The sequence below is a fragment of the Aplysia californica genome, unplaced genomic scaffold (assembly GCF_000002075.1).
Source record: "Aplysia californica isolate F4 #8 unplaced genomic scaffold, AplCal3.0 scaffold00689, whole genome shotgun sequence".
Taxonomy (NCBI): domain Eukaryota; kingdom Metazoa; phylum Mollusca; class Gastropoda; order Aplysiida; family Aplysiidae; genus Aplysia; species Aplysia californica.
In genome coordinates, this window is record NW_004797959.1 from 36879 (window position 1) to 60102 (window position 23224).

Here is a 23224-nt window from a genome sequence, read left to right on the forward strand (position 1 = left end):
ATTTTACCTTTCAAAATGCGCATAATCTAATCAACGGGAATCTCCGCAAGATAGCATTCAACCGTCTACTTCCGGATTGCTGTCAACAAAACAAGGAAGTGAAAACAAAATTGTTGACACCCGGCTGTTTTATTTTTACATCCCTTTTTTGATTTGTTGGAAAACTGTGTTGTTTTACCTGTCGTGGCTTTTTATGTGTTGGAGGTTTATTGTCTTTGATAGCAGTTGATTATATTCTTTTTAACTCCTTCTTGGCTTTATTGGTGCACATATCCGGATACGAACTTGAGGACGAAGACGAAGAAGTTTTTAAGTGCGTCGCGGACATCGCGTCTTGGACTTGATTCAGGATCTAAATTTCAACTCAGACTCAAACTAGAGACAGAGATCTAATGCTAGCGCCATAAGTGGCCTTGTAAGCACCCTGCAGTAAGTGATTTTGTATTTTTGGGAAGTTTTCCTAAAACTGTTAATAACAACTGCTGCTGATATTGGTGATCTTGTTACGTCTTGTAATTCCATTTGTTAAAGCCCAAAAGATCCACCCCTGAACCCCCCCCCCCTCCCCCTACTCTTGACTCTTGGAGCCCAAACTAGGGAATAATAATTGGGGGGTGGGAACTGCCGAAAAAGCGCCATTCTTTGCTTGAATTTTGATTTTTTGGCTTTAGTGTTTCCTTCCAGTCTCATGCTTAGTTCACTCCTCAACGATTACCTGGCAATTCAAGGTCTCTTGCGTTCAGCTTTGGACTTTAACGAACGAAACTACAAAATCACCCCGATATCAACTAACAATGATTCAATGAATATGAAAAGAGAAGTGCACTTTAAAGAAATAATTTATACAGTCTATATATCATCACCTCTCTCTCTCTCTCTCTCTCTCTCTGTCCACTCTCTCTCCCTGTCTCTCTGTTCAAGCGTAGACAGCAGAGGAATCATCCACTACTTTAACATTTTTATGTTCTTGTTATTCAAAACTTGGTTACTTAGTTTGAAGTGTCTTATATTTAACGAAGTGACTATTTCTCCGAACGTTCGGAGAAATAGTGCCGATCTTTATTTCTCCGAACGGTTTCCGGCTTCCGGTCTCGTGATTTTTTGTCTATTTATTGCGAGAGTTCGGCGCCAACTTTCATTCTGCCTCTGGCCTCTGGTCTGGGAAGGAACACCACATGGCAAGCCCGCCTACAGACAACCTTCAGTAACACCCACCACCATCATGCACATCATGTACACACACTAACTAAACATGACCAGTGGGCAACTTTTGAACGTATGACGAGCTGAGCTGTGGACGGAGAGACAGTGTGAGTGAAAGAGCGGGTGAAAGGAAGAATGTGCGAGTGTATCCACAGGCGACAGCAACTACAAGACAAGACGACGACACCGACCCCCTGGCCTGGTCCACAACTCACGAAAGAAAGGAATGCAGCTCAGGCAGTGTTTTGCCTATATTATTGTCCATGGTTCGCAGGGTGCAAAGGAAAGAATGATATTTTCTTTGTGTGTGCCTGGAGGGAGGGGGTGGGGTATGAAGAAAGTCATGCGGACAGGGATGAGCCGCGGGAGAGAACACGGGAATTGAGCCTGAATTGAATGAATGAGGGAAACTGAAAGAGACGAACGACTCATGAGCCCTGGAGTGAATGGATCCTGTGTTTCTATTTTTGTATACTTTGAACTGTTACTGAATACAGGCTGAGTACATTGGTCGCAGCAGTGACAAACGCAGATGCCAGTTCTATGTGTCGTTATCAATAACCCTCCGTAGATCTAGATCTAGATCTAGACAGCACACGAGTGAACACAACACATTACGTTTAAGAGCAGCACCCTTCATAGGCAACACGCCATATCTGTAGCGAAAAACTGTTTGGAATTGTAGCATTTCTTTATATAAATATTTACTGCGGACATTTTTTGGACCGCTTGAACCATATTGTATACGAACAATCTTTGGTAAGCTTATACTATAATTATAGATCTATATAATATCCGAAATTTGCGAGAAAGGATGTGATTTCAGAGTGTTCGGAGAAATAGTGCCCAGCTTTATTTTCCCGAACGTTCGGAGAAATAGTGCCAGCCTATATTTAATGCTTCGAAAGTTTGTCAACTAGTTTCATGAATCTGCTCTTCATTTACATTATATGGATTCTTCCTTCTTTCAGGCCAAACATATGTTTGTCTTAGTCTAAACTTTAGTACAACATTCTTTTTATAATATAAAGTTGGAATCAAATGTTGTTCTGAATCACGTTTTTCAAAGCCCAACTCAGATGTTAGACTCTCTCCTTCACAGTGGTTGATAATATTCGGTACAATTAAACTCAGACGCAACATTAACTCAGACTTATTGAAAGGAACAAGGAATCCCATTTAATTTTTGCTCAAGTGAACAAAGTACCTCATGTTCACGGTCAGAGAACACTGAAATGAACAACTTTGAAAAAACAGCCCCAGCTGATGTTGCTTCGTGCATACTTTCTCTCCCAAAACAAACTTTATCCTTTCTAATACAATTTTTAAAAACATCTCTCACCATAAAAGCCCATGGATCATTACTGGCCTGTTATGTATCATATATACGGTACTCTATGATTGACATATATTTATAATCAAAGAGACACATAGAAATTTTATAACTCATTCGCTACGCCGAGCCGTGGGGGGCGGCGCAGCTAAAGGGCCGTCAGTACACTAAGCCCCCCCTGGCGGCTCGAGAACCGATCTTCTATTTTAGCTTAGATTCTATTCCAATCCACATATCCATGTTAAAATAAAGGTCTTAATATAATGTTGACTTCTGGGTCAAGCATTTCTACTGAATATCGGAAATTTAGATTCTGTTTTGAAACGCGTAGTTTATTCGACTTTGTTTTATCGCGATGCCAAAATTATAGCCAAGACACCAGTCTTAGGAATTTTACACAACAAAATCTATCATTATTTTGCCCACTAAAGAAATGTAGGACTCTTTTTTATAATATTGATACGATTGGACTCATATATTGCCAATGCACTGTTATAGAGAAATCAATATTTTTTAGTGCTAGATCTAGGTCTAGATCTAAATTGTCAAAATATTTTTTTCTCCCCAAAATCACTACCTTTTGATGAAATTACACAAAAAGTGCCACTCAAGACATGTATACGTTTATTCCAAATGCAATTCTGAATAATTCCATATAAGATACGAGTGGGTTTTTTTCTCTTTGTGATCGTTTTTTGAGATTATAAATTTATTTTTTTTTAAATATCAGATGTTTTGATCCAAATGTACAAATATTATGGAATGTATGTAAATAACTGCAAACTTTTCAATATTTTCCAGTTCTATATTCATTTATGATTATTTTGATGTATCATTTGACTAGGTGCAAACATATTTTTTGAGTTTCACCAAAGATTATTAATTTTTTATTTTCAAATTTTATCCGCATCCAATCAAAATTGTGTTGCATAATCGCCTCTTACTGGAACCAAAGTTGAAAAATACATAAATAAACAATACAGATGTATTCTACAAATTAAACTGAAAATTTTGGAATATAATATGTTGATATTTATTTGAATTTATGGCCCCAAAAACCTTTTAACTGCCCACTAGTCATCATCTCATTCGTCCTCCCGAAAAAAATTAGTCCACAAGCTGAAAATAATATGTAGCGAATGAGTAAACAACAATCAGCGGCCTTCTTTCTTATGAGATCTCAGTGAATTATCTTTTAAAGGAGATTATAACACAGATTGTACTTGGCAAGATCAGGAATAGAACCCACAGCCTTTCCAAATTTTGAAAAAATGTCAGTGATGGTGTTGGTTAAAGAACTTATACTTGTTATGACTACCTTTGAAATCTTGCAATAAAAACATAGAAAGAGAAATATCAAATGAAACGCAGACATGTTGTGTGATATGAAAAAAAAAATTCATAATTGATTTAAACCTTAATTTGTATTCTCGTATTATTTAACTTTACAGACAAATGGCGATGGAAGAGGTCAAGAAAAGCTTGTGGCATGCATTTGATATTTTGGACAAATCTGCACAGCCTCAGAAAGTCAGAACTACACAGGTGCACAAAACCAAACTCAGGGTAAGTCATCTTCTTTGTGTGTGTTGGAAATAGAAAACAGGGAGAATTTATGGATTTTTTCTTCATTCACTTGATTGGCTTGGATTTCAGCTCTGAAATTTATTGGAAGGAACGTAATTTGTAACTTTTGCATATATTTTATTTTGACCCGTTAGAAAATGTTGCAGTCTAATTGGATTCAATTAAATACATAGCTTACTGTATATGTATGATCTTTTGAAAAGATAACGAAAAAAAATGCCACTTAAATAGGTGAATTTAAGGATTATGCTTTGGGTAGAGATATTCTTTGCAGATGTCGTCAAACTTTGTTACCAGAATTATAACTCAATAGCACTGCTGTATTCTATTCAGGGAAAATACTCTTCTGTGATATTTGAATTTTAAGAACTTGAAATCTTCTTTCCAGGTTTTGACAAATAATCTTGGCCACATTTTGCAAGTGGATTCAGCTGAGACAATTTGGGATAAAGTGACAGAAGATAATGTCACTTTCGACGACTTTATGGATGTTCTCTCAAATAATCTGTTAGTTGGTCTGGCAAAGCTGCCTGAGGCAAAAAATGCAACTTTAAAGTCGGAAATTGACAACTTGTGTTGGATGTTGTGTGAAAGAACTTACGTGCAACGCATCAAATCACTGAATGAAAGTGAAGCTGAGGCGGAAAGGAAAGAGAGACGAGAATTTTCCAGCACTGATCGCTTCAGATTGTGGAAGGTGAGATTTATTTCATTACGAGTTTCATCGTATGCAGAATCTTTTCCTTTTTTTTAGCCTTTTTCTTTCCCATCAGGTCCTGTAGGAATCTCCTCAAACCTCTTTCGTTTTTGATTGATTGTTGGGACTTTGCTTTTGTAAGATTTTCAGAAGCTGAATAGTAAGGATCAGATTTGAATTGAAGATCATTGAAAAAAAATAGACCAATGTACATTATTGTTTTACTATAAATTTTTATATCTAGCTGCCTTTGTCTTCCTCCTATAATTATGTGTTCTACTTATACATTAGAAAATAAAAATTATAAAATGCAGCCCCCAACTCCCATTCGGAACTGCTTGACATAATTCACAACATTCAGGATCACAATGGGGTCACAGGTATTTCTTACAGGAACAGGAAATGGCAGGCTGAAATCTTCCTTATATTCTAAAATGTAATTTACTCTCACTGAAACCAGTTTTTTTCTCTCACCAAGAGGCACGTAAAATTGCATGGTTTGTTTCCCCCCCCCCCCCTCCCCCCTCTGTTTTTTTTAACAGAAAAATATATTGGCGCTCTCTCTTTTTCAGATTTTCAATTTCCTTTGTGAACAAGCTGAAGATGGGAGTGTATTGACCCCATTAAGAATCGACGTTGAAGAAACTGAAAGAATTGCGGTAGAAATTTGTAAAGCAGTTGGAATACCTGTCCTGAAACCAAATGCACTCGAGCGACGACTCTCGTATAGCGAGGGATCTTTTCTGTTGGACTTTAGTGAATTTGTATCCCTTGTTGCAGAAAGAATTGGAGACGAGGAAGCTGTGAATGTTGTTGGGCATGGCATATCAGAAGTCAGCAATCAGATTATATCAGATGTTGTCAGAAAGGTGAGTGCTGAAGGTAGCATTGACATCTTGAACTTCTTCTGTATTTCAGACTGTGCTGTCAAACCTGCTGTGGCAACCACCTGTCCAAGACGCTCACCCGAAGAAACAACCATTTCTTACTTATTTATTCCCCCCCCCCCCCCCCTCCCCCCCAACATTTTTACAGTATTTCAATGACTCTGTCCAAGAGGAATACCTGCCTAAGACGACTGCTTTCGTCCTCAAGAATAGGTGGTTGTTTTGGACAGGTTCAGCTTTATGTTTGTAATCTGTTATCTTCTTTCACCCCCTTTTGATTTATAAGAGAGAATGCTCTCATTCATTTCTATGTTCTTAGATTCAAGCTGAAAAAAAAAATCCCTATCTTCTAAGTTTGTTTGGGTTTGTAACTTTTATTTTGTATCAGGGCATTGTTTACTAATGTAAATCTTGAACTGAAGCCATTTTTATTTATTGCGGTTTATTCCCAAAAAGTTTAGATTTTACTTCAAATGCTGTTGTTGATGAAGACAAATTATACTTTTAAAGCTTAAAAATGTTACTCTAGATTTCTTCGTAGTATCAAACCTGTAAAGCCCCAAAGATACGAATCAATTGGCTTTTTAATCCTTTCCTGTTCAATCCAGCCAAAGTCGGCCATTGAAAAATGCAACCCTAGTATTCAGCTCAGTTACAATCAGCTGGGCGGGCCACTTTCATCCGTCTTGGAATTTCCTCAGTTTTTGAGGGGGGGGGGTTTCGTAAGTGTTTTATGGCGCTCGCGACTGCATAAGGTCATATGAGTGTGCAGGTCACACCAAACATTTTCAGTTGGTAGGAAGAGGGCTCTCGTGGCCTAGCGGTTAAGGTGTTCGACTCTCATTCAAAGGTCCTGGGTTCGAATCGGGGTAGCGACGGAAAAATTTTCTTCTCTAACGTTGTCTCCTTTAACCTCCTTTCCTGCTCTTTTACACTATTCTGTCGTCTGCTTTCGTCTCCACTTTTTGCCCCCTCCCCTCACCTCCTTTGCCCCCTACTCTGGGCTCCTGACTCTTTCTGCTGCCTTTCCACTGCTTCTCCTTGGTTCATTCTTACAGGTGTCTTTCGGCCACACCCCTGATCTTCTGGTAGGAAAGATCTACACCTAGCCTTCTCAGACAAGGGCGAAACATCTCGGAGGTCCCATATGCTAGTTGCGCTCGTTAAAGATCCCTTGGTGGTCCAAATTCAATAAGAGTAGGCTTCGGCCATCACCCGGGCAAAATTTAAAAATTCCTACCAACTGAAAATATCAGGTGTGTCCCGCGCGCTCATATAACCTTATGTAGTTGCGAGGGCCGTAAAACGCTTACTTTTTTTTTTTTTAAGTTGGTAGGAAATTTTGAATTTTTGCGCGATTGGCAGCCGAAGCCTACTCTTATCGATTTTAGACCACCAAGGGATCTTTAATTTGCACATGGGACCTCCGAGATTTTTCATCCTTGTCCAAGAAGACTAGGTGTAGATCTTTCCTACGAGAAGATCAGGGGTGTGGCTGAAAGACAATAGGAAGAAGGAGTCAAGGAGTAAGGGTAGAAAGGCTGCAGAAAGAGTCAGGAGCCCAGAAGAGGGGGGGCAAAGGAGGTGAGGGGGTAGGGGCAGAAAGTGGAGATGAAAGCAGACAACAGAACATTGCTAGAGAGCTGGAAAGGAGATGAAAGGAGACAATTTTTAGAGAAGAAAATTTTTCGGACGCTACCCAGATTTGAACCCGAGACCTTTGAATGAGAGGCGAACACCTTAACCTCTAGGCCAAGAAAGCCCCCTGTTTCCTCAGTGGTAGCCTGTGCTATGATAGAAGCTGACTACTGACATTAATCAATAGCCTGGTCATCATGTATAGCGAGGAAAGTATGTCCCAGTCGGTGTGGGCAGTCACAATTTACTTCTACTTCCACAAACTACTATCACCTTTTGTGTCTTGACAAGAGAAGATTAAACAAAGAAAAGAAAAGGGGGAGGAAAAGAAGAAGGAAAAAGCAACAGAAGAAGAGAACGAAGAAGGAAAGAAAGTAGGACATGCTGGGTTCGAACCCGGTACCTATAGCATGAGAGGCGAGCATCATATCTCTATGCCACATTTTCCCCTACTTCCACTAAGAACAATAATATGTGAACCCAGCATACAGGAAGTCAAACAAACCTTCACATTTACAGGCAAAGAGTGTGAACAGGAAAGGGTTAAGTGAGAGTTTCTGGTGATACTTACAAGGCTAATATTGGTCCTTAAGGGAAAGTTTAGAAACTGTAAGGGCCAAAACAGGAAGCAAGCAGGACATCCCAGTACGCTTGTATGGTAGATAACTGTCTTCAAGTGGGTGTAATTGAAAAGAGAGTTTCTCATTGTGCTTTCCATTTTATTTTTAAGTGAGAGTTCCTTTTTATGGTCAAAAGCCCGCCTCCTATATATCCCTAAATTTTGTCAATGGAGGCATAAAACACCCACAAAAGAGGTCCTTGTTGTATTTTTGAAATTATTACTGGCCTTATATCCAGTGCCCATTGCAGAATGTTTTATCAAATCTCAATTTGTTCTATAGTTTTTAAACATGCAAGAGATGGCACCGGTCAGTGAACACTTTATTTTATCAAACTGACCTCTGCTTTGCCTCATCAAATTTGACCCGGAAGAACATATGTAGGCCTATCGCATTTCATACACAAACAAAAGATGTCACCCTACAATGAGTAAAAGCTTTCTGACTGGTTGTTTTTGTCAAATGTGTTTAGTTTTGGGGGCTTCAATTAAGTTATAGCAAAATAGTAACTCTTGCCCATCAATGAAGGAAGACATGGCCTCCCTCTAAAGGATCAAGTGGAGGTTTGATGAAACATATTCTTCATTGTGTACTGTTCCGTAAATGACAGTTTCTTGCTATTATTGCTTCTGTTGTAAAGTGAAGCACTCAGAGTCTGTTCTTTAATCAGGGTTGAACACTATGAGTATGTATTGTCATGTATGTTATTGTTATCATTATTATTATTATTGTTATTTTCATTTTTATCTTTATTATCATTGTTATTATTGTTATTATTATTATTTCATACAGGGCCATTTAGTGAAGTTTGGGAACAAAGTAACAACATGGAAGGAGAGATGGTTTGTCCTGACTGCCACAGCCCTGCGATACTACGTGTCTGCTGAGGAAAAGGACTTAAAAGGAACAATTTTCATAGGGTCTGGTTGTTTTACTCAGGTAAATAAATATGCTTGAATTTGATATTCGAAAGCTTTATGCAGTTAACAGGGCACTTCAATAAAGGCTTTGAACATCGTGCTCTCTTTGGAAAAATATAAGGAAAAAGAGGCATACAAAGAATGACTTACTTAGAGACAACTTGAACTGATGGGTGATTAGAAAAAATCTGGTGAATATTGAGAGCACCTGAACAGATAAATGATCACCAATGTTTGTTTCTGATATAACAGTGAAAGAAGAATAAGAAGCTTTCTATGTGAAATGTACCGACAAAATGGGGTTCTTTTGATTTTTGGTTTGTTTAATTTGCTGACATCATCTGAAACAAGGGTAAGATTAATTTCATGTTTTCTATGTACTCAGAGTTTTCCTGACAGGCCAGGGGGAAAGCACCACCGCTTCAAGCTACACACACCGAATAAGCAGTATGAATTGTCCGCCCCTGATCTCCGGTCAAAGAATGAATGGATGTCAGGTAAGTTATTCGTGTCATAACTTACCAAACCAAGTCATCTCTTTTTAGCGAACTAACAGGGGTTTTTTTTTAATACTCTCTATTAAATGGTGAAGTCGTGCAGTCCCGATATTGACAAGAATAGGACTGACATGGTGCTAGCTTATCGTATGAGGCGACTAAATGGCCAACCAGGTAGTGACTGCCGAAATAGATTCAGCCTCCAGGTCGGGGGTTGAGTCGCAAGGCTAATAACCTCTCTCGTAAAAAGAACCTGTTACAGAAACATATACAAGTAAAAACCGGAATCTCTACTTGGCTTGTCGTGGAACTTCTCCGAATGGAGAGTTTATGATGTGAGCAGTGAAAGCAGAAAGGAAGCTGCTGGGCAGAAGCCTCCACCATCATCCAAGTCCAAGTCTCTTCAGATTGGATTGTGGAACGTTTGTACCTTTTATGAGGCTGGAAAAACTGCACAGTTCCTCCAAGTGATGCACTTATGCCACCTACACATACTAGGAATTAACGGGACCCACTTGAACCAGTCTGGACAGAAGTGAATGAAAGAGGGGGAGCTTTTCATTTATTCAGGAAATGACAGTGATGGACCACACAGAGAAGGAGTAGGGATGATCTTATCCTAAACAGCTCAAAATACATTCAGGGGCTGGGAAGCGCATGGTTCAAGGATCATCGTGGCCTCATTTGGAACTAGGAAGGAACTCAAGGAAAGAGAGATGGTAGGAAGAAGGTCATAAACATGAACATCATACAGGATAAAAAGATATAGAAGTAGAAATAGGACTAAGAAAGTGGCGATGAATGGGACACACCCTCAGAAAGCCCAGCGGAAACATCACAAGACAGTCACTGCAGTGGAACCCACAAGGAGTACGAGGCAGGGGTAGTACATGGGAAACATGGAGGACATATGTGGAAAAGGATATGAGAGAGATAAAGCTCACTTGTTACGGGCTTGGAAGGATGGCTTAGGACAGAAATAAATGGAAGGAGCTTGTGTGTGGCCTGTACCCTGCCAGGGGTGAAAAGCATTAATGATGATGATGATTAAATGGTTAAAGATAATTTGTTTAACTGTGTTTGTTGATTGTAGGTTTGAAGAAATGTTGATCCGAAGATAAGACATTTGAGGAGTATAGTGTCTTGAGCTTGCTGGATTTGCAATTTGTGATATATATATATGTCATCCTTCCGTCAACGTAATCCTCATTTTTGACTATTACCAAACCTCTAATCCATATATTTCAAAACAGTAAATCAACAAAACAAGGGGGATAAAAATGTTTAAAGACTGAAATCTTTCTTTCTCTTGTTAACTTTTTGTTTGTATGCTGTTGCGGCAAAATGGATAAAAGATTTTTTTAAAAGAAAAAATTCATTACTGCAAGATAAAATTATTGTATTTCTATTTGATTGATATATCAAGAGCTCAGAGCCTGTGTACTTTAATCGGGGTTGAGCGGCATATAAATATCTTTTAGTATTTATTATTATATATATAATATAATATATGACGCGGTGGAATCAGGCCCTCGTCATTTTTTGGGCATATGGAGTTAATGATATCATCTTAAAGCCAGTCCATTTACCTTGCTTTTGATGGGAAAAAAAATCCATTTATCTAGGATACAAGTCAAGATATTGGCACTTTAAAGAGGTAGAGTCGCTTGGTTTCAGAGGTAAAATTAGCAAGAAATTTTCATCCAAAAGTTGTGTTATTTCCTTAGCTTGAGAGTCCACGGAAACTGAAAATTGTCATCTTTTATGCCTTTAATCAACATTTTTCCTGTATAATCCAGACTTAAATGTTTTCTTTAATGGTCATGAAAGATGTTTAGCCAAAAAACAAAAATTCGATAAAAATTTCCAAACCTGCGGAAAAATGCCAGTTTCTTCACTTTCGTTTTTTTGACGAGCGCCTGATTGCACCACGCTGCCTCACATATTATGTCTGTTTGATTAGACATTGTGTAATGAATGTTAGCGTGTCAGCTTTTATGGTACTGGAGCATTAAATTTTTCAGTGAGTAATACTATTAGTACTAATATGCCTACTTTTTTTAACAGATATAAAGCATGTTGTGAACAGCGTTGGTTCAACTGGCGTCAGCCTACAGAGATTGGCATGGAAGGAGAGAAAAAAGGAAAGAGAGGAGAAAAGACGAAGAACAGCTGAGGAGGAAATGAGGAGAGTAGCTGATAGAGAGAAGCTTCTCGACAGGGAAAGACAGCTGGAAGAGGAGAGAAAGGTTTGTTGCTTTTCATTACTCGCAGTCAATGTAAGAGTCTTTGTTGTTGTTGTTGTTATTGATCCAGCAACAGCTGGGCTCTCGCCCTTCTGTCCAATGCCATGTAGTGATAAGTGCAGGTCTGCTGCAGTTGCTGTAATGTTCCATAGAGTGTGTTGTCTATGTTAGGTCTCGGAGGGAGAAGGGTAGCTCTGATGTCATTTAGGGCTGTGCAGTGGAACAGGTGATGCTCCACAGTCTCATATGCATAGTCACACAAGGGACACATTGGGGGAAGTTCCGGGTTTATTCTGTTCAGGTGGGAGTTGAGCTGTATATGTTCTGTTTGTAGGCGGAAGATCGTGGTCTGTTTCTTTCTCTGAAGGCGGTTGATATTGTCATTCCTTTTTGTTGTAGTCATATGTTTGAAAACTGCTCTGCCTGTCTTTCCCAGGGCCCATCTGTTCATCCAATCTTGTTTGTTGTTGCTTTTGATGATTTGTTTTGCAGTGTCGTATGAAGTTGGAGTTTGTTGATTTTTATTACTCGCAGTCAATGTAAGAGTCTTTAGAATACTTTTCCATGTATAAAATATATTTACTGCTAATTGTAAGATTCCGCCGTAGGCCTTTTTGAAAAGTGATGTATGACAGTGTCTTTTTTACTGAGCAGTTGATATAAAGGCTGCAGGGTAAGAAGAAGTGGAAAAATTATACTTTTTTTTTATTTTGAGTTATTTCCCGTGGGGTTACATTATGCTGCAGTTTAACTCTTTGAAGACGCACCCACTTTCCCTTTATCGATACCCTGTGACCAGGTCACCATTTTTTTCCTGTGAACTGTACAAAAATCACACTTACATCACTAAAAAGTACAATTTCTCTATTTTTCTCTAACAATACCAATTAATCATACATCAAATCTTACCTTGATCAAGGTTACGAGATCACTTTAGTTGCCCTCAAAAAAAAAAAATGTTTTGACTTGACTTGGGGATGGTGAGGTAGATCTACTAAGCAATGGTACAGATTCATCACTATCATCTGAACTTTCTTCTTCTAACTCTAAGTCTTACTCCTCATCACTGCCATCATCCACGAACAACTCCAAAGCTTCTTCAGTCCGCATCAAACCACGTTGCCTGGAGCTCACCATTTTAGATAGAAACTGCGACATGTCAGGCGAAACAATGGACCTAAAACAAACGCCATGCAAAGCTATCCTAATTTGAAAACTAACAGAGGGAATCAACAAAATTATAAGGCTTTGGACAAGCTTTCCAATGATATAGGGATTGTCACCTTAGAACACCAGTTTAGCAAATAAACACGTTTAAAATCGTCAGTAGATTATCCGCTGACACGGCGACAAGGGTAGGTTTCCCTGAATCTGCTGATTCGTCTTCAAAGAAACATAACATCGTTTTGAAGAGAAGAATAAAGAATGGGTCAAAATAAAATTGAACAGAGAACATTTTTAATCCTCCTTTAAGACCTGAAGTTCTAAACTTTAAAATGGAGCTTTCTCAATATCAACAAAATGTGACTTTGTTATATTTTCCTCAGAATTTTCATTTTGCTATCTCTTTTTGTTGTCTTTGGGATCATTCTGTGTCAAGCTGCACAGTTTGTTTCATGTACCTGAGTGAAAGCCACTGGCACTTGTGTTTATTTTCTATTCTTCTTTTTTATCTCTGTCTGTCCATCTTTTTTCCAGCATCAGAATGACCATTGCTGTGTTTGATATGCTTCTCTGTACTCAAATTAGTCTATAGGAGTATACCTGTACCCGTGGTTTTATGCACCCCGCATAATTTAGCAAAATTTGATCATTTTTGCATAATTTCTGATTATTTTCCTTTATCATTCTTTGTTAAAATTAACGGAATCGCATAATTTCACATTTTTTAGCTCAGTTTACATAATTTCAGAATTTTTCTTGCATAAAACAACGGGGACAGGTATACTGTATTCTGTCAATGATGTCAGCTTAGAAAAAGAAATTTTGTTATTACACTCACTCAAAAGGTATTTTGTTGTTTTTTTAAATATTTCTTGGAGGTATTTTTCTTTTCAGAGCGGAAAATTATTTTTCTTTCAAATTGAATGTTGTTGTGTTGCAGTTTAAAAGTCATGTTCAGTATCTCTCTGTAGCCTATAGTATAAAGATCCATCTCTTTTTGTGCTTTAGCAAAGACAACTTGCTCAGGAAGAAATAAAGGAAAGAGAGCGACTTCTTGAGTTGGAGCGACAGAAAAGAGCAGAAGAGGAAGAACAGAGAAGGCTGGAGACCTCCCAGCTGTTGGAAGAGAAAAGGAAAGAAATAGAGGATGAGAAACAGAGGTACGTGGCTATGGACAAAATACTGGGACTGGTGGATAATACAGTCTGTGAACTGTTGATGCTTAAAGTTTGCTGAGCTTAGTATTGCACACACCACCACAGCACAATTATTTACTCATGCTTTAGAGGGAATGTAAACATTTACAATCAAACCAGTGGGTGAAAATACTATTTAGTTCAACTGCTTTGGTTGAGAAGATAGAGCCTCTTGAAGTTATGGAATTAGAAATGTTCAGTCTTGAGAAAATCAAGTTTTTTTGCTCGATATCTCGAAGCAGTTGAGTGGAACAAGAGACTCATTTGTCACAATGCTGCTCATTTTTTTTTCTCCCCCAGGTAATTTTTTTTTCTGGACTAAGAGTAAAGGAAGAATGGGAAGCTCTTGTAGCCAACAGCTTTGAGGTTTTGTAAGCTGATGTGCAGGATAAATTATATAAATTGTGTTGACAGAGTGAAAAACAATTGAAATCAAATTGGTTTGACAATCTATCAAAATTCATTGCATGAACATTTTTTTCCATCCTCCTTCCTCTCACTCCCCCTTTGTCTTTCCCCCTGCCCCCATCCCCCATACCCCCTTTCCTTCTTCAAATTCACCTCTTCCCCATCCCCCACCCTCCCTTTCCCTCTTCATCTTCTGCCTTCCCGATCCCCCCCCCCAATCACTCTTCAACCCCCCTCTCCTCCATCATCCCCCACCCCCCTTTCCCTCTTCAACCTCTCCTTTCTCCCTTTACCCCATCTCCCTCCCCTCCTCCCACTCCCCTTCCCACTGCTCCCTCCCAACACCCCCCCCCCCCTCCCCTTTTTACTTCCCTCACCCTCCCCCCTTACCCAGATTTGCGGATATAGAACAAAGACTGAAGGAAGAGAGAGAAGCCCTGGTGGCCAGCAGCCAAGAGGCCCTGGAGGCCGAGAGGGAGCAGAGAGCCCAGGTGGAGGCGAGACTGAGGGAAGAGGAGGCACAGCTGGAGGAGGAGAGGAGGAGGCTGAGGGAGCTGGAGGAGGCAAAGGTCTCTCTGGAGGCGTTGGTGGAGGAGGAACGGGCGCTGAAGAGAGATGAGGAGATAGTGAGGAACTTGCAAAGCAGGTGAGGATCAGGACTGGGAGTGGACTATTTTTTTGTTTGTTTTTTTTTTGTTTTTTGTAGAGGTTTTACAGCACTCGCAACTGCATAAGATCATATGAGCGCGAGAAGATTAGAGGTGTTGCAAGATAATATATTAATAGCAAACATAAAAAAGAAGAAGGGGAGATAAGGACAATAGATGTTTGATAGGACAAAAGATGCAGACCACACCAGAGCACCTGCCAACCACCCACACAAGTTTTTTTTTAAGAGGAGCTGAAATATTATTATCATAGAGTAAAACCTGAAAAGTAATGCAAATTTTGTTTTAACCCTCTCGTTACAACCTATTGTGCATTTCCTGTTACGTTCAGATGTGGAAAATTGTGCAGTTCCATGACGTTCCAGGTATGTTTTTTCCAGGTGGTGCCGGTAGTTGAGTGGTTAGGCTACCATACTCCTTATCGTGAGGTTGCGGATTCAGGGTTTCGAGTCTTAGGCCCAATGTTGTGTTCTACGGAAAGACACTTAACAGGAATTTTTCTCTTTTCACCCGGGTGGGAACAGTTACCTGTCCAAAGACAACAACAGATCTTGTCAGTGTGTTAGTTTGCTTCCTATAAAGTTGAGATTGTTTCAGAATGCCGTCATCAGGTCTGCTGAGGTTATGATATAGATTGTAAAATGCATAGCGCTTGCTGTTGAGCGGGATTTTACATTATACAAATGCTATCTATTAATACTATCATTTCATCAATATATGGCATTGAAGGGGTTGAAGTACCTATAGATTGTAACACGACAATGGCGAACAAGCAAAATCACAAATTAAGTTTGATTTCGTCAATGTTATTCCACAATCGTTGAAATCCATTTGGGGTGGGGGGCTGATAAAGTTTTTATTCGAATTTAGACACCAAGAGGCATCCTACAATATAGTTTTGTCTTGTTTCATTTTGCAAAGTCTTACACATAAACACTGAGCAGTTGATACGTTTTCGAAAAATTCAATGCATTGATCATGTTTTAACATTGCAGATACACTTTATTTGTCTTTATTTGATAAAAAAAATTGTAATCAGTACTCAAAGTCGGTGCTGCTATTGACCTGGATTGATTGAAGTAAATTTAACATTTTTATACTCACATTTGATCATCCATATTGTTCCGAGAGAAATGTAAAATCTCAAAAAAATTTTATCAATGTAGGATTTTGGAGGAGGAGCTATTGAAAAGGGAGGAGCTAGAAAAACTGCAAGCGGAGCAACAGCGGCGTTTGGAGGAGGAGCAACTGTCACGTCAAGGGCTGGAGGCGGTCCGAGAGCAGCAGGAGGAGGAGCTTAGACTGGCACAGGAGACCCTGGAGAAGATTGCCTGGGAGAGGGAGGAGGCGGATAGACAGATGAGGGTAAGAGAGGATTGAGAGGAGGAGGATAGACAGATGAGGGTAAGAGAGGAGTGAGAGGAGGTGGAGAGACAGATGAGGGTAAGAGAGGATAGAGAGGAGGTGGATAGACAGATGAGGGTAAGAGAGGAGAGAGGAGGTGGATAGACAGATGAGGATAAGAGAGAGGACAGAGAGGAGAGAGAGGGAGGAGGCAGATAGACAGATGAGGATAAGAAAGGAGATGGATAGACAGATGAGAGTAAGAGAAGAAGTGGATAGAGAGATGAGGGTAAAAAGACAAATAGAGGGGAGAGAGAGGAGGTAGATGGATAGATGAAGGTAAGAGAGGAGAGAGAGAGAGAGTATGGGGAGAAACAGATGAGGGGAAGAAAGTAGAAAGAGGAGGCAGATAGACAGATGATAGGGAGAGGTGAATAGAATAAATAAAACTCATAATGTGGGGAAAGAGGGGTGTGAGGGCAGACAGAGGGTTTGTGAAATAGACTATGTAAATAAAGAGTAAGAGGGTGAGAAGAGAGGAATAAGATAAATGAAAATAATAGATAAGATGAATGAATCTCCTGACAGATGGGGGTGAGAGAGCAGGTACAGGGAAATAAGATGAATTTATTTATTATTGTTTAAATATTATTTATTATTTTGTATCAAACTTCCCCTTTAATTGATGGGTGACCTTATTTAGGCCACATATGGCCTAAATAAGCTAAACCCCCCTCCCTTACCTTATTTAGGCCACAGGTGGCCCAAATAAGCTAAACCCCTCTCCCTTACCTTATTTAGGCCTCACCTGTGGCCTAAATAAGCTAAACCCCCCTCCCTTACCTTATTTAGGCCACAGGTGGCCCAAATAAGCTAAACCCCTCTCCCTTACCTTATTTAGGCCTCACCTGTGGCCTAAATAAGCTAAACCCCCCTCCCTTACCTTATTTAGGCCACACCTGTGGCCTAAATAAGCTAAAACCCCCTCCCTTACCTTATTTAGGCCACACCTTTATACAAAGTCACAGAAATATTCCTTTTGTGCTTATTGAAATACAGTGCAGGGTGATTTTACCTGCAAGGATAATTGGACAAAATGGGCAACATCTTTATTGCTAATGGTCATATTTAGACAAATCCTATATCATTGTCTTTTTTTTCTTAACTGCTCATGGTTATTAAAGAGTAAGCCAACTAGGTAGTAATTTCGGATTCCTAATACTAATATTATGGGCATTCTTAAAATTTTTAAACATGTTTTTACCGCTTTTCTCAACGTAAAACAGATTCCGTAAAAATACAAAACAACAATGACCTTATCTTTCTTTTTCAAAGTATTGTGCATATATATATATATATATGTGTGAAACTATATATTCTATGCTTTCATGTACATGAAAAAAGCTAATAAAGGCAAGCAAAATGTTCTTCAGATACATAGATCTAGTAGTAGGCCCACTGGAATTTTTTTTATAAACCGGGAAAGATGACCAGAAAATAACAAAATTATTTTATGATCTTCACTTGCACTTGCAATATTTTTGACAAATTATAGTCTACCTCATTGTCTTTTTTTCCCCGCATTTTTCTTCACTATTCATGACAACTGGCATGTATTGTTTTCAGTTATTATTTTTTAAAAAGTGGATAGGCGGACTATGGGGTCTATCTAGCCAAAAGGATAGGTGGACCCCGGGGTCTACCTAACAAAATGCTAGGTTTTAGGATGTGAATCCCGGAGTCAGTGTAGTGAAATAAGTAGTAGATCTAGGCTTAACTAAGGATCGGTGGACCCTGGGGTCAACATAGTGAAATAAGTAGATCTCAGTTTATTTTATAGTAGGACTGGCGGAGCCCATGGTCAACGTAGCGAAATTATAAGTAGATCTAGGTTTAATTAAGGATTGGTGGACCCTGGGGTCAATGTAGTGAAATAAGTACATGTAGATCTAGGTTTAATTTTAAGGATTGGTGGACCCTGGAGTCAACGTAGTGAAATAAGTAGGTTTAAGGTGGACCCCAGGGTCTACCTAACGAAATACTAGTTAGGCTTTTAGAATAGGTGGAACCTGCGGTCTCCGTAGTAAAATAAGTAGGTTTAATCAAGGTGTCCCGGGGGTCCACCAATCCTTAAATAAACCTTCTTATTCCTCTACGGCTATTATGGTGACTCCGGGGTCCACCAATCCTTTTAAAATTAACCTTACTTATTTCACTACGCTGACCCCGGGGTCCACCAATCTTTAAAGAAACCTACTTGTTTCACTACGGTGACCCCGGGGTCCACCTGTCCTAAAACCTAGTATTTCGCTAGGTAGACCCCGGGGTCCACCTTAAACCTGCTTATTTATCACTACGTTGACCCCGGGGTCCACCAATCCTTACTTAAACCAAACCTTATTTCACTATGGTGACTCCGGGCTTCACATCCTAAAACCTAGTATTTCGCTCTGCAGACCCCAGAGTCCACCTATCCTCTACAGGACTAAACTATTATCAATTTGCAATTTTCATTGATTAGCATATTTTTAAAAAAAATATTGAATCAGACTCAGAGACTCGCTGTCTAAAAAGTCCACTGCTAATGCTATTCTTTTCAAAGAAAATGGCACAATTTGATTTTATGACATGTTGAAAAAAAGAGTTTTAAAAATATCCCGAAAACAACATAAAATGATTATATAGATCTCTCTCTCTCTCTCTCTCTCTCTCTCTCTATATATATATATATATATATATATATATATATGTGTGTGTGTGTGTATTTTATTATGTATACTAAAAGACTGAGCAGAGGCTTACAATGTAAATTCTGTGCTCTACAAGTAGAGAAAATATTAAGTTTGCGCAAAACAGATTTTAGAAAAAAAAGTTGGATCTAATTATTCTAATACAAGTAAAAGTGATTGTTATGCTGAGATTTGTTATTATTGACTCTGGAAATACAGTTACTTGCTGAATCTAAAAGTAACTAGAACTGTGCAATTCGTTTTATTTCAATCCCAAAGGCATAGCAATAATAAGTTAGATCTAGATCTAGCAGTTGTAGGCTCTCTGGCTGCTTCTAGCATAGGCCTGCTACTACTGATTCTAGACAGGGAATCTAGATCTTGCTATCGCCTGCACTATTAAAGTCAAATATATGGTAAAATAAAAACAAAACTGAATTTTTTTCAGTCAGTACATCACAATTGCCATAGCCGCACGTATTAATAGTTGAATAATGCGATACCGCAGCAACACGTTATCACAGTGTGCAGGGGAGAGCAAGGTGCCCGGTCGATTCGGTGGTTCGGCTTTTGTAGATCTATGCATTTTTTACGGAAAGCCCTATTACCTAACCCTCTTACTAGATCTATTAGTGTTGTGAAAACTTCAACCTCTACATCTCTGGCGTCAAAAGATGCTGGAAAATAATAATACGTCCTGAAGTTTCATAATTTATTTTTATACAGAATAACACAGTACACAGCCAGTAGTTTTTATTTCATCGAGTTATAAAAATGGCCTTCGTATAAAAATTGCCTTGTTTTCAGAAGCAAATATTAATAGTTCTAGTTCTACCAAATCGATTTTCACGCAAATTCAACCATTTTGATGATCTTTCTTTTCCTTTTAAAAAGATGTAGATCTAGGCCTGTCGGATGTGGCAGTGCGAATAACACTGAGTTGTTTAGATCTAGACCCATCAAAACACGAGGCTTCGTGGCCGATCACAAAAGTCTACGAGGCTTATCGAGGCCGATTCGCCCTGCCGGGAGAACGTTCACTAAACTGCCTACTAGATAGAATCTACAACCAAATATTCTCTACACAATCTTTGCTACTACTACTACTACTAGGCCTACTAGCCTACACATGTACTACTACGAGACAGAACGAGAGAGTGTCACTCAGGCAAAGATAGTGTAACTTTGACTCAGCCACGTAGTGTACACTCTTTTTATACCCCAAATTTAACCCGGAAGTCCATTCGGAGGATTTGACCTTTTCACTTGACCAAAGTATGCCAAAATGGTAGCCTAGCTTTTGCCCCTCCATGAAGGAAAAATCTGGCCCTCATTCAAACCATTGGGATTGAGCACAATTTTGCGTATTGTGCTTTGTTCTTTACAATATTCACTATGGTTATGATTTATAAGTTGTACACTGAGACAAAACCGTACTAAATGAGAAAGGTGCACCATTATTATGAAAGTGGAACGAACTCAGTTGCCTGAAAAGGGTAGTTTGAGCATGTGTGGCCTAAATAAGCTAAACCCCCCTCCCTTACCTTATTTAGGCCATATGTGGCCTAAATAAGCACTCCCTTAATTGATCCATGTGGGGAAATTTGGTTTATGCCTTGACTGGGAGAGATAGGAGATGGATATATACAGATGAGAGGAAGAAAGTAGGTGGAAGGAAAGTGAACACTGGTTTCAATTTGCTGCTGCTGTTGTTGTTGCCTGTCCATCGACTGTTGAGATTTTATCCTTGTGCTTAGGGCTGTAAAAGTAGAATCTGCATAGATATATATCTGATTCAACGTTTTTACTGCTCCGTCTTTGATTGTGACGGAAATGTTGAAAATAGAGCATTTTTAGTTAGGTAGGCCTAACTGCCAAGACTGCTTGTGTTGTAAATTGCAGATTGTCTATGGCGTCTCTTATTTTCTTATTCGTAAATTTGTTGAACATTGAATTTAACTGCCCCCGTCGCTTTATGCTAGAAAAATTCTGAAATTATTCAAAATGAGCCCAAAAATGTGAAATTATGCGATTCTGTTAATTTTAACAAAGAATGATAAAGGAAAATAATCAGAAATTATGCAAAAAAGGATCAAATTTTCCTAAATTATGCTGGGTGCTTAAAACCACGGGGACAGATTTAATACCTCTTTTCAATCAATCATGACAAATAATATAGCAGAGACAGACACTTGTACTTTGGCATGTTTCTTGTTCTCGTGTTGTTCTTGATTGTGTCAAAAGGACATTGCAGTTGGTTAAATGGTTCAGATTTTTAAAAAAAATAATAAAAAAACCTTCAGTCTTTAGTGCTTGTACATCGTTAAATCCTTTTGTCTGCAGTGAGTTAGGCCCCTCAATGCAATTTGTATAATTTAGGTTGCTGTCTGCTCAGACTTTGACTTTGGTCTCATTTTTCCAGTCTCTGTAATTTCACATCAACACAATAATGGTCATTTAGTGCTGGAGAAAAATGAAATAGAGAGAAAGAAACAAAAGAAGGAAAATAAAGAAGTAGAATCTACCATTGGTGCCCACCAATCATACACGAATGAAAAAGGAAATACGTTGCAATACAATGCTGCCTCTCTATAACAACCTTTGATAGAACGACATCCTCTGTAAAGCGACATCGTGCCCAGGTCCCGATTTTTCCCTTGTATATCATTAGTAATATTTTTGGTTGCTTCTCTATAACAACAACTCTCTATAACGACATTTTTTTCTGGTCCGGAGGATGTAGTTATAGAGAGGCTGTGCTGTAATTGTAAGCCAATTTATTTTTCCAACCCCAGGAAGCAGCAGATAAACTGAAGCAGGCGGAGAGGGAGCGACAGGTATTGGAGGAGCGGCTGAGACTAAAGGAGATGACCACGTCTGTGCGGCTGGCGCGACCTCTCGATCGCCCTGACCCCAACCCGTTTGTGACTCATCGAGGGCTCGGTGCCTTCACGGAAGCCGAGTTTCAGCGGCGTTTGCCCGACAGTGCAGCGGAGGGTGCCGATTCCTTCGATGTTAATGAATTGAGCGTTGCTGCGAAAAGTCTCACTTTATAAGCGGTCTGTACAATCGTGTGTATTTCCATGAAGTTTGCTATGATGGAGTTGACTTTTGATTAACACCCAGGAAACAGTGTCCTCATTTATCAAGAAATATCTTTAGTCCATGTTTTTTCCCCCTAAAAATGGTCTGCATAAACCTTGCATAAGGTAGACACAAGTAATTTTTAAAGAGAATCCATCACATATAGAATAATTATGTATCCAATGAAAAAAACGGAGTGAGGGAGGTTATTTGTAAGAGACTGATTTGAAAACATAATGTACTGTTTTTATGATTATGATAAAACTGTCTTCGATGTAGATGCAAATGTGATAAAGCATGATCATTATCATTCTTCTTTATGTTTCATTCCTACAAACTGCTGAATTGATGATGGAAAGTGGTTATATGTTTATATGTTGATTGAATCAAAAGATAGAATATATACGATCTATACTTAAGACAGTGATACGGTGATTAAAGTATGTGAAGTTGATGTTTGAATCAAGCTGATCACAAGTCCAAGTTTTGATACTATAGGTATGTGCTTGAGGTTTTTGTTTCTAAGATTTCAGACTCAGACAAGTAGATACTCAGCACGCTGTGGGTCAGTCACAGGGGTAACGCAAATGTCCTTGGTCAATACATTTAGACTTTTGTCTGTTAATGAATAGTCTGAGTATTACCTGGTGTGTTGATTGAGAAAAAGAGGGAGGGAAAAGAGAAATGGGAAAGAGAGGGTAGAGAAAGAGGTCAAGGAGAGGGATGAGAAAGAGAGGGAAAGGAGGGAGGAGAGAGAAGTTGAGAGGAAAGAAAAAGAGAAAGAGGAGGAAAGATGAGGAAGAGAATTTTAAAAAGGATTATGAGGGAGAAATGAGAAAGAAATTGAGATGAAGGGAAGAGAAAGAGTGGGGGGTAGGAGGGGGGGGGGGGGGGGGAAGAGAGAGGGCGAGAGGGATTGAAGAGAAAGGAGGCATGGTATATTTGAAAGTTGAAAAGAAAATGATATATATATAAGCTTGGAAAACTCCGGAAGGAAAGTGTT

At 39.1% G+C, this 23224-nt stretch overlaps 1 protein-coding gene across 1 annotated transcript; it reads left to right on the forward strand.

Annotated features, from left to right (window-relative positions):
• The first annotated feature begins 85 nt into the window (after positions 1-85).
• On the forward strand, positions 86-22981 carry LOC101856130 (switch-associated protein 70). The gene is made up of 11 exons (XM_005108428.3): positions 86-429; positions 3988-4102; positions 4512-4820; positions 5393-5689; positions 8758-8904; positions 9271-9382; positions 11450-11631; positions 13801-13952; positions 14791-15042; positions 16231-16429; positions 21933-22981. Exons 2-11 carry the CDS (start codon positions 3992-3994, stop codon positions 22191-22193), a joined length of 2022 nt encoding a protein of 673 aa, XP_005108485.1. The 5' UTR covers positions 86-429; positions 3988-3991; the 3' UTR covers positions 22194-22981.
• The last annotated feature ends 243 nt before the right edge of the window (positions 22982-23224 follow it).